The 16759-nt window shown below is 32.3% G+C and overlaps 1 protein-coding gene across 13 annotated transcripts in view; it reads left to right on the top strand.

Annotated features, from left to right (window-relative positions):
• Positions 1-16759, top strand: part of LOC123877028 (glutamate-gated chloride channel) — a 33747-nt gene that overhangs the window by 11891 nt on the left and 5097 nt on the right. For 5 of the 13 annotated variants that reach the window (XM_045923529.1, XM_045923528.1, XM_045923525.1 and 2 more), the window contains exons 2-7: positions 1706-1780; positions 3737-3849; positions 10577-10647; positions 13248-13317; positions 14155-14391; positions 15991-16125. In XM_045923529.1, coding sequence (XP_045779485.1) covers positions 1713-1780; positions 3737-3849; positions 10577-10647; positions 13248-13317; positions 14155-14391; positions 15991-16125 — 694 coding nt within the window. In that variant the 5' untranslated portion in view covers positions 1706-1712. The other 8 variants (XM_045923531.1, XM_045923530.1, XM_045923524.1 and 5 more) reach the window with 5 other exon arrangements.

The raw sequence follows: 16759 nt of genomic DNA, 5'->3' as shown, positions 1-16759 counted from the left end.
AATTACTTACTGTTTTTATATCTTTTGATATAATTATATTGTCTATTAAAAATATGAATTTTTAAAATTTTATGAAACAATAATTAAATATTAGAAATCACTTACATTTTTTTTTTCATTATAAGTAGGTACATCGATCGCAAATTATGAATTTAACCTTAATTAAACTATTTGCCAACGCCATTAGGAGGAAGAGAATCTTGTTCACTAAATAATACAATTTTTCAAACGGAAGAAAGACCACTGAAAGACATTGTAAGTGAAATTGTCGATCCGACTTATCGTATGATTGTCAGTGATAGGTTTAGTCGTTGGGAGTAAAAGGCAAACATTTCCCTCGGTAAGGGAGGCTGATTCAATTTTCGCGTGTCTCCGTTACTTATTTAACTGGCGGGGATTGGGAGCGTCGTGTTTACACAAGTTAGCCATGTTTTAACTTTGATTGACGATAAAATGCGCCGACATTAATTGAGGTTGATGTTTTTGCCTATTTTTATCCGACTACGACAAAGCCAAAAGTAAGGGTTATGATTTCAGCAGTCTATGCACATGTATGTAAGTATGTATGTACAGTACGCCTAAACTATTGAGCCGATTTCGATCAATTAGGTGTCAATCGATTCGTTATTATTATGGTCCGGGTGACATTAGCTACATCAAATGGTGGATGCTACGTCCAAAAGTGGGGTCTCAAAATTTTTCTTGCTAACGTATCGAGTGGGGTGTCAAATAAAAGAGGACAACATTTTGAGTTCATAAAAATACAGTAGGTGCGTCGTAACCGCCCTAATAAATAATTAATCATTCGGATGTACAGTACCTATGTATATGCTATACATATAGCTAGCTACCAAGCCGGGCCGCAATCTGATTTCATGCAAAAGTTTGTCAGTTTGAAAAAATATAGCTCTATAATTACACATATCTATGATAATTACAGTTTCAGTGTTAGAATAGGTATATACGTACAAATATTAAAATTCGTTACTTCGCTACGTTAACAGGGCTCTCTCCGTCACTCGTTTCATACAATCGTAGTTCCAATTTCATTTGAATATTAAGCAACCAAAGTCCATGAAATTTTGCAGACATATTCTAGAAACTAATATCTGTGTCTGTGGTGTTTTAGATTTTTCTAAAAATATATGTAGTTTTAAAATTACAGGGGCTCAAAGATTTGTATGTAAATTTTTAAGACCGCGTAACTTTGAAATCAAATATTTTAACAGAAATCTGGAAAACCACAAACATAGATATTAGTTTCTAGAATATGTATGCAAAATTTCATGGACTTTGGTTGCGTAATATTCAAATGAAATTGGAACTACGTTTGTATGAAACGAGTGACGGAGAGAGCCCTCTTATAATTTGTGTATGGATTTTTGTGCTATTTCGGTTGGTAATAAAAGTTGGTTTAAACCATGGAAATATGTAGATGTGGCCTCTGGTTTCACCTAGGTCCTGCGGCTGATTTCATCATCACTGAATGAAAGCAACCAAGCTCATGAAACTTATTTTTTTTCGAAAATTTCGAAAATTTCTTTTCTACGAAAAATATTTTTGTATCAATCAATCAATCAGCCTGTTTGCGCCCACTGCTGGACATAGGCCTTCCCAAGAGACGGACAGACAGACAGACAACAAAGTGATAGCCATAGTTAACGATGATTATGAAGACCAATTCATCATTTTCTCCTTTTTCCAGACGGAGGATGGACATCTCTCGGCCATCATGCGCCCTCCTCATTCTACTAGCACTCTACATTTTACAACTCGCAGGGTAAGTTTGCACAGGTACTACTTTCCATGTTCAACTGCGTACCTATACTGAGATCACATTAGCAAGGTAGAGTTACCGACGTATTAATAGTTATTATTATCCCGAACGAGGCATCAACAAATAAATTATTGCGCCATCTAAATATGCAAGGGATATAAATCTTATACGAGTATGTCCCACAGCTACAGCCGTGATCTACGAGCTGAATTCCTCGAAAAAATTCTCAGAAATTAAATACTTCTTCATTGTAATTTGTAGTTTGATTTACTTATGATCGTGGAATAGTTAGATGAATTTGTCTTCTAAATTTAATGTGCTTAATAAGCAAATTAAATTAAAACAGTATTACAATTATAGTAGGATTATTTGTTTCAATCAATTAATCAATCAATTTATTGCAAATCAACTGTTTAACTTTGTAATGTTAAGAAATATTTTAGCATTTATATACCTACTGATTGATTGTTGTTAACAAATATTTTTATTTATATAGGTACCTACTGATAAATGTTAAATTCATAAATTATATTGTTAATGTTGAGAAATATTTTTAACATTGATATAGGTAGATACCTATTGATAAAATAATTAAAAAAATTCAATTTTATTTAACTACTGATTTTGGATATCAAGAAATCCGAACAACCTGTCTGATCCGTCTGTAAAAAAAAAACAAATTTATTTACTTGATAGAAAATGAACGTATAAGTTTTTACGTACTACATTATGGCCAAAGCTTAAAAAATATGATGGTTTTGGTTCTGCTGGCTCCTTAGGTATAACGATTTTTTTGAGCTTTCCTTTTCTATAGTCCAGTTTTGTTGTTTATAACATGTTTGTAACACAATGTCAACATGTCAATGTCATATCCCCGTTACTCGCATTAGACGACTCGCGGTTATCGAATTCGTTATTTTTACCGCATATTTTTTCGCCCAATATTTTTCACACAATGCTGACGCAAGGTATCGTGTCCTATGCTGTCACGTCATATTACGTTTGACACGTAAACAGGGAATGCTATTTTTATTATTACCTATCTATCTACAAATAGTTACCGAAGAATAGATAAAATTATAAAACACAAAATATTTAAAAAAATTAGGCAGATAGATTTATTAAAGAAAACGACTGAGACAACAAGACAGACACTGATTGGGGTTGTTACATTAGTGACAGACAACGAACTTTATACTTACTGTTCTGTTCTAAAATACTTTATCTGTGATTAAATTTATTGGTGGGTTTTAAGGAAACTTTTTTCTAACCACTCGTTCCTGCTATTAGTCGAATTATGTATGTTTGAGACTGAATTTTACGGCCACTTCACTAGTAGGTACCTACTCATAGTTATTACTGCAAAGTTCTTCACATTTTTCACTCAAAGACGTTACCAGTCTCTATTTTTATCTCATATTGTTACAGCTAGTGACCAAACACTAAATCCATCGGTTACGCTAGTTTATGATACACTGGGGGTCATATTATGACTTTATACCACAGCGCAATAATATCAGCAAAACAACATGAGCCTGCGTAAATAATGTTGGTATTGCAGTACTAAATATGCCCGAGATTGTAACACCTATACGAGTAACTGAAATCCATAGAATTAGTCTAATCTATTCTAAATTGGGCTTGCTCTGTACTCAAAGTCTACTAGCATTACATTTGTAGAGTTGATGATCTGTCTGATTCAGTGGTACAGATATATGCATGTAGTACGTAAAAAACAAATTTGCATAATTTTTTGTTGGTAAAGTAATTGTTGAATATGAAACATAATTTAGGTTGTGGTGATAGTTAATTGAATAAACTTAAAACAAAAGCTACGAGGGTTTCAAACGCTATCTGGTCTGACAAGAACCCCCAACAAACTCTGTATAAAATGAAATTCTTTGTTCTTGACTTAACTTTAAATTATTGTATAATGACGCTTTTCTTTGTTTTACCCAGATGTATGAACGCGAAGATAAACTTCCGAGAGAAAGAGAAACAGATTCTGGACCAGATCCTTGGTCCGGGGCGGTACGACGCTCGCATCCGACCCTCCGGCATCAACGGCACTGGTATGTGACACTTTTATCTCGCTACACTATGACACTGTAAATTATAAATAGGTACGCCTCTCACGTAAATGTGCAAAAATATACCTTCAAAACCGTTCAGAGCCTTGTGTGTAATTTTTTGCGTGAAAACTTGTCATTGGAGTAAGTGAGAATGTTACATGTATAGATAACAAGCACATGGCAAACACATGACGTAGAAATTAAAGCCCAGCAGAGAGCTTTAAGTCTTGTGTGGGTCTAAATAAATACCAGCTCAGGTACTTATACTAACTAAGCATTTTCAATATATTATGAAATATTTTGACTTTTGGACTCTTACGCTTCTTTCAGCAAGTTTGGGTGTGAATTGACAATGAAATTCCTAAGAATTTCATACTAACGCTTATTTAGCGCATGCTGATACCTAACCGGAAAAGTCTAGTTTGCTATACTAAATTTGACAGACGCCCACTACAATGACGAGTTCTGTTCACTAAAAAACTTACACAAGCTCTGTTAGACAGCACGTCGCTGCTTCGCACTATAAAAAGATACACTTAGATATAAAATAACGCCTAGAAACTTCGCGAAGAACTGATTATTATATAAACACAACAAAAAAAAAAACAAATTATATATAAGTTGGTTTTTAAAATATTACAATGGGCCTGAGTGACCATCAATTTTAGTTAGAGGTATCAAAACGCTCTAGAGAAAATTATACAAAAACTATGATGTTTTATTTTTTTAATATCTTTTAAAATGAGTGAGAACAAAGTGCGCTTTGCCACTCTATATTTTTGTCAGAAATGGGATTGTGACGTCAAACAACTGGGCTGCGGCGGAATATGTCTTGCTCTTATCTATACTCTTTATACGCCTCAAAACAAAATAAATATACTTACTTACTTATAAAAGTTAGTAATTTTTCATTATCATTTCTTATTATATATTTTAAAAATCAAATAAATCATTAGGAACCTCCGGTGCCCAATTTATTAAAAGCTAGTACCTAATAAATCGTCACAATCACATAAAAAACTTTCAAAAAAGTGTAAACAATCCTAACTTCTGTAATATTGCTTGTACAGAAGTGAAATGAAAATTGTTGTAGTGTAGTTAATATAAGCAGTAAACACAGACATATTATTTTATTGTAACTGTTTAAAACACACTTCTGTTCTCTCCAATGTCTTTTATGTATAAAAGGAAGAATAGTGGGTCAGGAGTACTCCCCTGTACAGTACTCTAGCTTTTTAAGCTTATTACGACATACTATTAATATTCATGGTTATTATGGTTATGGCGGACGATGCATGGATTTAAAATGCATAAAGTTTACGTATCTCTAGAGTGAACTATGCATCACCAAGACTAAGCAGCTGATTCTCAGTGTCGACTAAGCTCAACACCAGATTTTCATTATCTGATGACCCTTTGTTTATTTACTGTGGAGATGAGCTAACGTATTTTTTTAATTTAGTAAGAGCAAACCAATGATAAATAGATTTTTCATTATTAAATATCACTAAAATCTTTTGAAAATTTGCATTGTGAAGAATAATTAAATTGCTCGTTAATCATTAATTGTCTTTAGGATGACGAAAATATGTTTTCGAGCCAACCTCAGCTCAAGCGAATCCCTCATTAGAGTAGAGTAAAAAAATGTTCTTAACTTGCGGAAGAGCAATTTAGTAAAGTGCTCGCCTACGGGTGGTGAAACCGTGTAATTATTTATTATTATAAAGATGTATGTTGCGAAGACTTCGAAGACAGATTTATCTTTACATAAATATGTATTAAAATCTTTTAAGTTTTGTGTTTTAATATGTTGGTCTTGATTTATAAAATTATCATCTAATACAAATTATTCAGTAGCCATTTGCTCTTTTCTACGTGGTACTGTTGTATTTTGCACAACATTTGGCAGGAAATTTTCATCGAGACCCTCGGCGTAGACCTCCTTAGAGTACCTAAATGCTTTCCCTGGGATAGACGAAAGTTTATATTGTATGGTTATGAGACTTATGACCTAAAAAATTTTTGAGCAAAAATTATTACATAAATTAATAAAAAAATACTTATTTAATTTTATTTTGGATTGGTTTTTAATAGTTATTCTGTGTCTAAAAATCTATTAGACATTTAAAATTTAGAGAACTTTAACATTGAGACAAATAAAAAGTTTTAATTATTAGGAATTTATAAATTGCAGCTTTTTTGATGCTTTTAATTTGCTGCCATGTGTATTCGGTTGCCAAGCATAAACGTTAATAAAAAAAAGTAGAAGCGCTTACAAAAAATAGGAAAGTAAGTTAAGCACAACTCGCGCTTGACCATTTTACTTTGCAATCCAATGACATTAACCACATTGATAATTTCATTCCGTAAAATGAAATTGCTAAATCATCGTGGATGTAATGTAATTATTTAACCGATTGAAGTAAAATGCTGAATAGGTGAAAAGATTTATTCGTCATTATTGCATTCTAATCACTATAAAACTCCTTCCGGGTGAATGGATGATCGTATTTTCGACGTAGAAATAAAAAAGTGATTGTATTTTCGATGTAGAAATAAAAAGCAGGTTCTAAATAACAATACCCATAGTGAATAACTGACATAATTGCTCGGTATACAGCAACGTTGCTTAGGTTTATAATTTACTGGTCTTCTACCGGATATACTTTGGAGAGCGTAAGTACTCATTCGTCCTTCGCCGTTCCACCAAAAAACAGCAAGAGACTAATGCGGTTGATATCTGATCAACTCGCGCTGCCCACATGAAACATTGTTCAACATTTCTGAAGATATCACCTAACTAAAGAGTGGAACTCCTACCAGCAACTTATTATAAATTGAGAACGTTCAAAGCAAGATCTTCTAGATTTGTAATCTAGATTGCTGGATCTTACATCATCAAGTAAAATTCTTCTAATAATAATACTTCTAAGCGAATCTTATTAAAATGTTATACAGGAAAAATATAATATGCGCTCATATTATATGATTATTTTTATAATATAATTTAATACTTACACAATTAGGTACTAATATTGTATGAATGTGTGTGACTCTACATAGGCTTTCAGCGAAATGTTTCAACCACGGTAGGTATTTTTAAAGGACAGAGGTACCAGACTTTTGATTTTATATACTTTATATATTTTTGTAAATTTTGAAGCACACATTATATTTTTATTTTTAAGGTAATTCTGCGCTTAAAATTAAGAAGTAAAAAATGTATCTTAAAATATATTTTTATATGCTTCTTTTTTAAATTACGACTCTTTACCATTCAACTATGAGTGTATAGCTTGTACCAGCTTGTGAGTTGTGGAAACGGCAATGATCCAATGGGTGAGATTCGAAAATTCCATTCCATTCCATTTGGATTTTAATCGCTTTGAGAACTTTTTCATAAAAAATTACGATGCAGTGTTTCTGGTACTTTGACCTCTTTCAACAGGTCCGGCAGTTGTAAATATTAACCTGTTCGTCCGAACTATAACAACTATAAACGACGTTAAGATGGTTAGTAAGTTTTAACATTCCAACGAGAATACTCATCGACCATCGTAGAGCTTTTTTTGAAATATTTTGTGTGAAATCTCACGTTTTTAACAACTTATAAACGACATTTATATGATTTAACATTAATATTAAAACTCATAAATATCGTCAACGGGTGAAATTCAAAAATTCCTTTCCAATCCATTCGGATTTGGTCGCTTTGAGAACTTTTTTGAATAAACCGCGATACAGTGTTACTGGAATATTGACCTCTTTCGACAGGTCCAGCAATTGTTAATATTAACCTGTTCGTCCGAAGTATTACCACAATAAGCGACATTAAGATGGTTAGTAAGTTTTAACATTCCAATGAGAATAGTCATCGACCGTCGTACAGCTTATTTGAACTATTTTGTGTGAAATCTCACGTTGTTAACAAATTATAAACGACATTTATATGATTTAACATTAATGTTAAAATTCATAAATGCCGTTTAAACCATTTAACATGAGAGAAAAAGTACTGAAAAAAGGTTGTGTAAAAAGATAAGTTGTATTTATGATACGTTAAACGTATTTTAATAAGTGAGATGTCATACAATAAAACCGCTTGAGCCCTTACCATGGGTTAGTTATTAATACTGGTGATTGATATTTTTGTATAATTCCTTAAGCATCGACACATTTTGTAAAAAAAATTAATGTTACAGGTTTTATAAACATATTCTTATCGTATTTACGTATACATTTTTCTCTTTGTAATAAAAATCGAGGAAATCAAGAACATCTAAGAGCGAGAATTGTTTTGATGATTTAGGTAATTAATAGTAAAGTAGAAAATTACTCATAATTAGAGTAGTATTGCAAGTCATTACTAATATTTGTAACTCTATGGTAAGGGACATCCCGTAGGATTCCTGTGTCTTTTTTAAGTCCCAATGCCTGAAAGTGGTTTGAGTGTTCTTTTTGACGACTTCCAAGACATAAGGCATAATTAGAAAAATCTTTAACATTTTCCAAAATTTACAACCGTCTTCAAACGGGGAATCGGTTCTTTTAAATAAATCTAGAAGAATAATGACTTCTTACTAAACTCAATAAATAAAAATTCGCCTTTTTGAAGCCGGTTTTTACACAATTCTTAGATGTCTTATGATATGTTACGTGTATATTACAATAAATTGGCTTTTTTGACATTTGGATAATTCTTATGTCTAGAAAGTCTTGTAATGTGGGTAATTTGAACTCATATTTCGGCCTGGTGGATAGAAATCTCTGATTTGTAACCGCACGAGTGCGGGCGTGTTACGACTTTCTGCTAAGGTTGTTATTTTTACTAATAAAAGTAAATCAAAAAAAATTGCTACACGTATCCCGTATCCTAACATTCCGAATGCAAATTTGCTTGGGAACTTATCGAAAATGTTCTATCCGTGATTTTGATTTTATAAATTACTTATGCTACTTTGCCATCATAACAAAAATGTAACTCAAAGAACGATTCTCTTCTGTTTAACAAAAATCAATGCAAAAGCTTGCACACGCGACAAAACTAATTCATCCTTCGTGATCACATTATGTGTTTGAAATGATATTTCATCGCTATTTTAATAACTGCGGCCCTGATCATATAAATATTTTAACAGTACATATTTAAAAACGTACAAAATTACATTAGCATTTATGTTTTTCATGTAAGAAACTTACATTACCAACTAGAGAATATTCATTAACTGATTATGATTTAAAAACAAACATCAGATTGTATATTATAATGATATAGAGGGATTATGCAAAGCATACCAGTAAACATTCAACCCTGAAAAGTGCCGATTCTAGCCATAATTAGTCTAGCTTAAGTTTGATCCTTTCTAAGGCCGAGGAAATACGCAGTCATGAATATTGAACCAAATTCTCGTGAAGGAAAATATAGCTTTTCTATTTGTAACTATTACTTAAGCTTGATAAAGTACAGTATTATAATAATTGTGTTCTATCTTCTAACTTAAAAAACTAAAAAATCTTTGTTTATAGATAACTAAAAAAATCTTTTAGCACACATTTAGAACTAAGTATATCTTAGCATCTAAAAACTATATATTTGAATAATGCCTTTGTATTTTAAAGGGCTTGGAGGAATCATTAATTTCAAAATTGAATATTTTAGATAGTTTGTTGATATTCCTATTCCTAAACACTAACACAAATTCCTATAAACAAGCCAAAAGTTATGTTTTCTTTCCAAGTTTTATTTTAGTACTTTCTTTTCACAGTCACCACGATTTTTCGTATTTTGATATTTTAAAATTTCATCGACATTATAGCTATCAAATAGGATTTGTACATAAAATTTACAGACAATAAGGTGAGTATATTAGACAAGTGTGTGGTTTTCAGAGTCGGCACCGCGTGACAGAAAATGTTTGCTCCACTAGGGTTTAGTTTTTTTAAATGTAATATCAACCATATATTTTGCTTGGTACTTAGATGGGCCAGCCGTAGTGAGCGTCAATATATTTGTCCGAAGTATATCAAAAATCGATGACGTCACAATGGTAAGTCAACGACCGACTGGACCATGCATCTAGATTAAGATAATGTATGAGATTGGTTTTTTCTATAAAACGGTTGTTATTTCTTTCACCAAGTCAAATGAATGGGCAATTCACTCCTTCAGTTTGTGGAGAGATTTACCCAGTTAAATGTACAAAATCAATTTTATATATTTTTTTCTTTATTTTCAATCTTCTTCCCTTTGGTGTTGACGACCAAAATCGTTTTTAGCCGCGCGCGTTTTCGTCTCTAATAGCCGCTTTAAGGTGTACATGCGCAGGAATGAAACGGAAAAATAAATTTTTGGAAGGTTGGTATTCATTTTATTTAGCACTTTCCAGCGATTTATTTTTGTTTGTTTTCGAAATTAATATAATAATTGTTAATAAGCTTCTTACTTTTGAGAGTGGTTGATTCTATTTCATAGATTACAAAGCTGATATTTCACTGACTCTTCATAATGAAATGGACTGGATATATTTTATAGATTTAGTTATTTTTTCTGTAGTATCAGATCCATCTCATTAAATATCTTAACATTAACACTATGCCATTCACTTGCGTCTAATTTTTCGATATTTGTATACAAATTGGGTCTTAAAATATGTAAAAAAAAATGTGTAAAATAGTCTCATACAAAAGCGGTTCAATGAAATTAAAAACGTGTTTTTTTCTCACTAAGGCGAAGCGCCAACGTTAGTTCGCGTCAACCTGTATCTTCGATCCATCAGCAAAATAGATGATTACAAAATGGTGAGTGGTTGCACATAACCAATTAACCAAACGATGTTATTAATGACATTTTTATTATAAAACAAAGTTTCGTTTGTGTGAATCAAAAATATGATAAACAAAAGGATACAATAGAAGCTTTGTTTATAGTAAAACTGGCCATAATCAAGTGGATATCTGGCAAAAATGCACTGTGCTAAACATTCTCAAGCTATCGTTATCGTATTTGGATATGTGTTTGTGACTTTTGTTTTATTATTTGATTTTTAATACTTATTTACTTTTATTTTGTATTTTTTTGCACATTTTTCCCCCTAAATGTTTATTAGAGATTTGAATTAACATTGTGTTAAACCGTATAAATAAAAATAACATTGCGGTGCGGAGCCGCGAATCCCGAATTTTACTAGATAGTTAATTTTCTGTGTATTACGTAAGATAAGTGAAAATCTTTATATTGTTTATTTTTTATTATATTATAATTTCATTTTGTTTGGTTAATTTTTTATATAATTTTATTGTACTTAGAGGGCACACTCCGATACTTCCTGTAAAAACACCTGATGGATATTGGCATAGTATATAAGTAGTTATATGGCACAAAATTTAACCGCTTCGGTATATTCAGCACTTAATTATAACCAAGTACAATATATTCGATTAATTGGATGTAAAATAGCGTTAATCCGTTATAATGATGTATATCATGACCAGGGTTCTATTTAGGTCACAGGGGTAAACGCGGCCCGCACCTTCAAGTTTAACTAATGATAAGTAATAACAATCATCTCATGTTTTGATTTGTTATCAGTTTTTTTATTAATTATATATCATGCTTTATTTTCATTACTGCATATTATTTTTTTGAAAGAATATATTATTATTAAACATATAAAAACTATTTTGGTCGTGTACGTTGACTGTGACATAATTGATATTGTCTTGTTCATGTGAATTTGTGTTGTGTAAAAGTTATTATTGTATCGGGATCTATCGTCGCGTCCGCACTCGGCTTCGTGCTTCCAATCGGTGGCTGACCACCCGACCGCAATATGTGACCCTCGCCCTGAAGCTAGTATTACCGTATCGTAGATCTAGTTAACTGGTCCTTGAGCCTGCATGAAGGTATTGACAAGCATTCCACCGACGAATGCAAAATGGTGAGTTGGTTTCAAAGTTGCGCTTGACTTTGTGTGACGGCATGGATGGCATGATATGTTTCAATTACACCTATATCGATATAAAATCCCCTCAACCCATGAATTTCACTCGATGAACCATTTTTATTATTCGACAAGATTATATTAGATTCTGTAGTGTTGATATTTGCACAAGTTCTTTATCTACAATGGTTTTAATAATATACTTATATATCGATATATTTTATTTGAGTTAGCTTTTGGGTATTTCTCCTAAATGAAGAACGTGGATGATAATTTTAATTTATTCAAAACTTAATAGATAACCTATTTCAGATTGCACAATGGACGCTTGAGTCGAGTTACAAAAAATATTCTTTTAACTTAATATAAATTTAAATTTAATGCACTTAGGATATTATGACCTATGTCTGGCCTACGTCCAATAATGTAAGTAAGTAATCCATTGTGATGATTTTGTCGACATCAATCACTGTCTTCCTGTTGAGATACACTATCAATGGATATATTAACATTACACACTAACGTGCATTAATTCACGTCATTATATTATTTTATCTGTCTTCTTTATGTTTAATTTCAGTACCTACCTACCTGCCTACAAATATATGTTATATTTATAGTACGTTATATTTACCTGTACTCAGTCTTGTTTTTTTAATCATATGTATTTTATAATTATCAAAGAAAGTCCCTTTACTTCAATTTTAAGAGAATCCAAAAGCTAACTTTCCAGAGCATGTATGTATATAATATCTTATATTTATACTGTAGTTTGCTTTCAGTGTCACGAAAATTCATTTGACTTGCTCTATTGATGTCGAGGGATCTATTTATTATTCTTAGTTATCAACTAAATTTATCAAAGAACCTTCGACATCGACTTTTTCAAACATTTTAATATGATGTTTGAAGTTAAGTTTATAATAATAATTATTGAGACGAAATTGGCGAATTGGTTTTAGAACTTTACAAACAGTATTTAATTACAAATTTCAAATTTTAAAATGATATTAAATATTTATAAATAATGAGCAAGTTCGTAGACACGTGTTGTCTTTTGCCAATCACGAATTCAACATCAACCTCAACAATTTTAACCAAATTCCCGATTTTGTCGCTAGTGTAAAATAATCTGACTTGAAACAAATTATTTTAAGGATTTTATCGGCGACAAAATCAATTAAAACCCCCGCAGACTCACAAAAGCTTTTTAGAATTTCACGAAGGTAATAAATGCCAATAGAGTGAAGAATTGTTTTGAGTACAGAAAAATAGATATCATTAGCGTTTATCCTTTTGGGATTAATCAAATGTTTAAATTTTGTTTTACATATTTCGATATCTCTATGAAATCAAACACTGACACTTGTACTTCTTCATACAGTTTTCTACTTTGATTACTTCCTCAAGGATTTTCTACCATGCATATCTCTTTTTAACAATTTAAAATGTTTTCAGGAATACTCTGTCCAGCTGACCTTCAGGGAGCAATGGTTAGATGAGAGACTCAAGTTTAATAACTTGGGAGGTGAGTTATTTTTATTGAAATTTAAACGTCATAATTCATTATTTTTTGCTTACTCATAAAAACGTAGTAAGGCTTGTTAAAATGAGAAATCAGTGAATATAACATTGAACAAATGTATAATTAGTATTATTTATAAGATTTAACACGTTTTTATGTAATGTAAAATTGTTCAAAATAAATTGAAAAATAAAAATTATCATTTCCCTATTACATCTATACTAATAATAAATAAAATTGGAGTGTCTGTCTGTAATTTCGAAATAACTACCTCATATTAAGCTCATATGGTTATTTGAACGATACCAACACTGAATCACACGTTTTTAAAATTTTTGTCTGTCTGTCTGTCTGTCTGTCTGTCTGTCTGTTTGAAAAGGCTAATCTTCGGAACGGCTGGACCGATTTTGACGGGGTTTTCACAGACAAGTAGAGAATTGACCAGGGAGTAACATAGGCTACTTTTTTAACCGACTTTCAAAAAGGGAGTTGTGTTTTTCTACCTATGTACACCGAAATCTCCGAGATTTCTGAACCGATTTGCGTCATTTCTTTTTTAATCGATAGAGGAACTTCGCGACATTGTTTCATAAAAATTTGGAATCCAACTCCTCAGTCCTGATGCTGCAGGGGATCTGACCAATCCACGCGGGCGAAGCTGCGGGCATCAGCTAGTTGAACAATATTTATATAACCAGGGGGCACGGCAGTGCCCCCGCCAAGACGATGTAACATTACGTTAAAATTATTCATACTTCATACCGTTGTTGTACGTAAGGTTTTTTTTTGTTTTATGGTATTTTTATTATGAAATGGTGAACAATTTCTTTTGTCAACCAGGTCGTCTAAAATACCTCACCCTGACAGAAGCGAACAGGGTATGGATGCCTGACCTGTTCTTCTCGAACGAGAAAGAGGGCCATTTCCACAACATCATCATGCCTAACGTGTATATCAGGATCTTCCCCAACGGGAATGTGCTGTACAGCATCCGAATCTCTTTGACCCTGTCCTGCCCTATGAACCTGAAATTATACCCGTTGGATAAGCAAACGTGCTCCTTGAGAATGGCCAGTTGTAAGTAAAAACGTACATTTTTCATTCCTACTTGTAGTGTTCATTTTGTATTTTTAGGGTTCCGTACCTCAAAAGGAAAAACGGAACCCTTATAGGATCACTTTGTTGTCTGTCTGCCCGTCCATCCGTCGTGTCTGTCAAGAAAACCTATAGGGTACTTCTTGTTGACCTAGAATCATAAAATTTGGCAGATAGGTAGGTCTTATAGCACAAGTAAAGGAACCAGTCTGAAAACCGTGAATTTATGGCTAGATCACAGAAAAAAAAATTACATACCTGATTTATTCACACAGCCATCGTGCATCACTCAGAGGAAATAGTTCCTTTATGCAATTTACTGAAATTTCATCCAATTACCAGAGCGGATTGGAAGTCTACGTTATAGAAAATACCTAAGCAAAATCTCAAATTTTTAAACCCAGCGGTTCGAACTGTACGTTGATATGTTAGTCAGTTAGTTTATCCTTTATTATTATATGTATAGATTATGCTATGCTAACGTTTGAAGGGTATTAAACTGTGATAAAGTTAAAAGGACGTGAAAGTTATTCATTATTAACATCACATGAATATAAATCAACAAATTACAATTTTTATATTACTTAACATGATGTTAAGTAATATAAAAATTAACATGATTTCCATTTTATATACACAATGGTACAGGTCAAGCTAAATAAAACCGTTTAAAAATAAATAAATATTGAATTTGTAATTATTTATGTGACTTAACATCGTGTTAAAATTGATAAACGCTAAATACTACTTTGCTTGAAAATTACTAAAATACTACATTTTTCCTTCAGCTAACCGTGAAGCTGACCTAATAAATTTATTTTAACTCTAGAAAAAGATTTATTTACTTCAATAAAGATCATCGCCTAATGTCAATTAATCACTCATTTTATTGCTCGTAAACATAAGATACAAAATAATGCTCGTTTGAACCACTCCTTATAAACATCAACACACGTCATTATTTTGAGTAACGTTATTATACATTACGTTCGGAATTGTCTGTGTTAACACCACAAATTAATTAACACACAAAATAATATTTTAACACAATTTGCCAGCTTGATGGGCCCTTTTGGTCCAGGGGCAACCAGGGGCGATCTTTTTGACGACGATAACTAATAGAAATTTTAATTTATAATTATTAATTTATATGAATTAGATGTAATTGCATATTGTGACATTATTTTTAAATATCTTTCTGTATGACATTAAATCTATTTAATTATATATTTGTAATTATTGCAAATTAAAAATAGTAATATTTAAAAATATTTCTATCATCCTCACAGGTTTATATAAAAATCTTTACTTGAAAGTGTTCAGTTTAAGAAATTAGTCGAAATAATGAGTTTGACATGAGCTACTCACAAATTAGTAACTAATTTCTTAAACTGGACCCTTTCAAGTAAAGATTTTTATATAAACCTGTGAGGATGATGCTGACATTGGCGCAATTAAAGTGCCTTAAGCCTACATTGTCGTATTAGTTTACAAGTTGCGAAAAACCAAATTAAATTTGAATTACTCGGGCAGACCCGTCTCATACACCTTACTTTACGTTAGTGTATTTGCTGCATATAGATGGCTGGACGACTGATGACTTAGTGTTCCTGTGGAAGGAGGGCGACCCCGTGCAGGTCGTGAAGAACCTCCACCTGCCTCGCTTCACGCTCGAGAAGTTCCTCACTGATTACTGCAACAGCAAGACTAATACTGGTAATCTTCCCCATTCACTTTTTACCCGACTGCGGCAAAGCCAAAAGAAAGGGTGATGACTTTGCAATTAGACATTGTAAGGTCTACATCTCCTGAGGATGCTCCGGTGTCGGGGCGAAACGCGCGTCGAGCGGTGCTGCGTACCATACAGATTTCGTAGGTTTGGCGGATTATAGCAAATTAAGTTTTTGGTTCCTTGTATATATCATGGACTTCCGCAAAATAACGCCTGCTTCTATAATACGGTTATGATTTTAGCATTCTATGTATGTATGTATGTTTGCATCCAGATTCTGTGTGTTCCACCGTAGTGTCTAAACTACTGCGCCGATTTTGATGAATGAGGTGTCAATTGATTCGTTGTAAAGGTCCGGGGGACATGGGCTATATTTTATACGCAAAAATAGACCTAACGGATGTTACATCAAAAAAAGTTGGGGTCTCCAAATTTTTTTTGCTATTGTATCGAGTGGGATGTCTAATGAAACAGGAAAAAATTCTGAGTTCATTAGTTCAGAGTACAACAACATTAAAATATACCAAACGACATTAAAACTAATATATATTTCTCTATATACTCTAATATTTCAGCGTTTATTGAGACGATCACAGTCGGGTTTTAGTTTTCAACTTT

The sequence above is a fragment of the Maniola jurtina genome, chromosome 22, assembly GCF_905333055.1.
Source record: "Maniola jurtina chromosome 22, ilManJurt1.1, whole genome shotgun sequence".
NCBI classification, from domain to species: Eukaryota; Metazoa; Arthropoda; class Insecta; order Lepidoptera; family Nymphalidae; genus Maniola; species Maniola jurtina.
The sequence above is the reverse complement of the archived record's forward strand: the minus strand, read 5'-3'. Positions and strand labels throughout refer to the sequence as shown.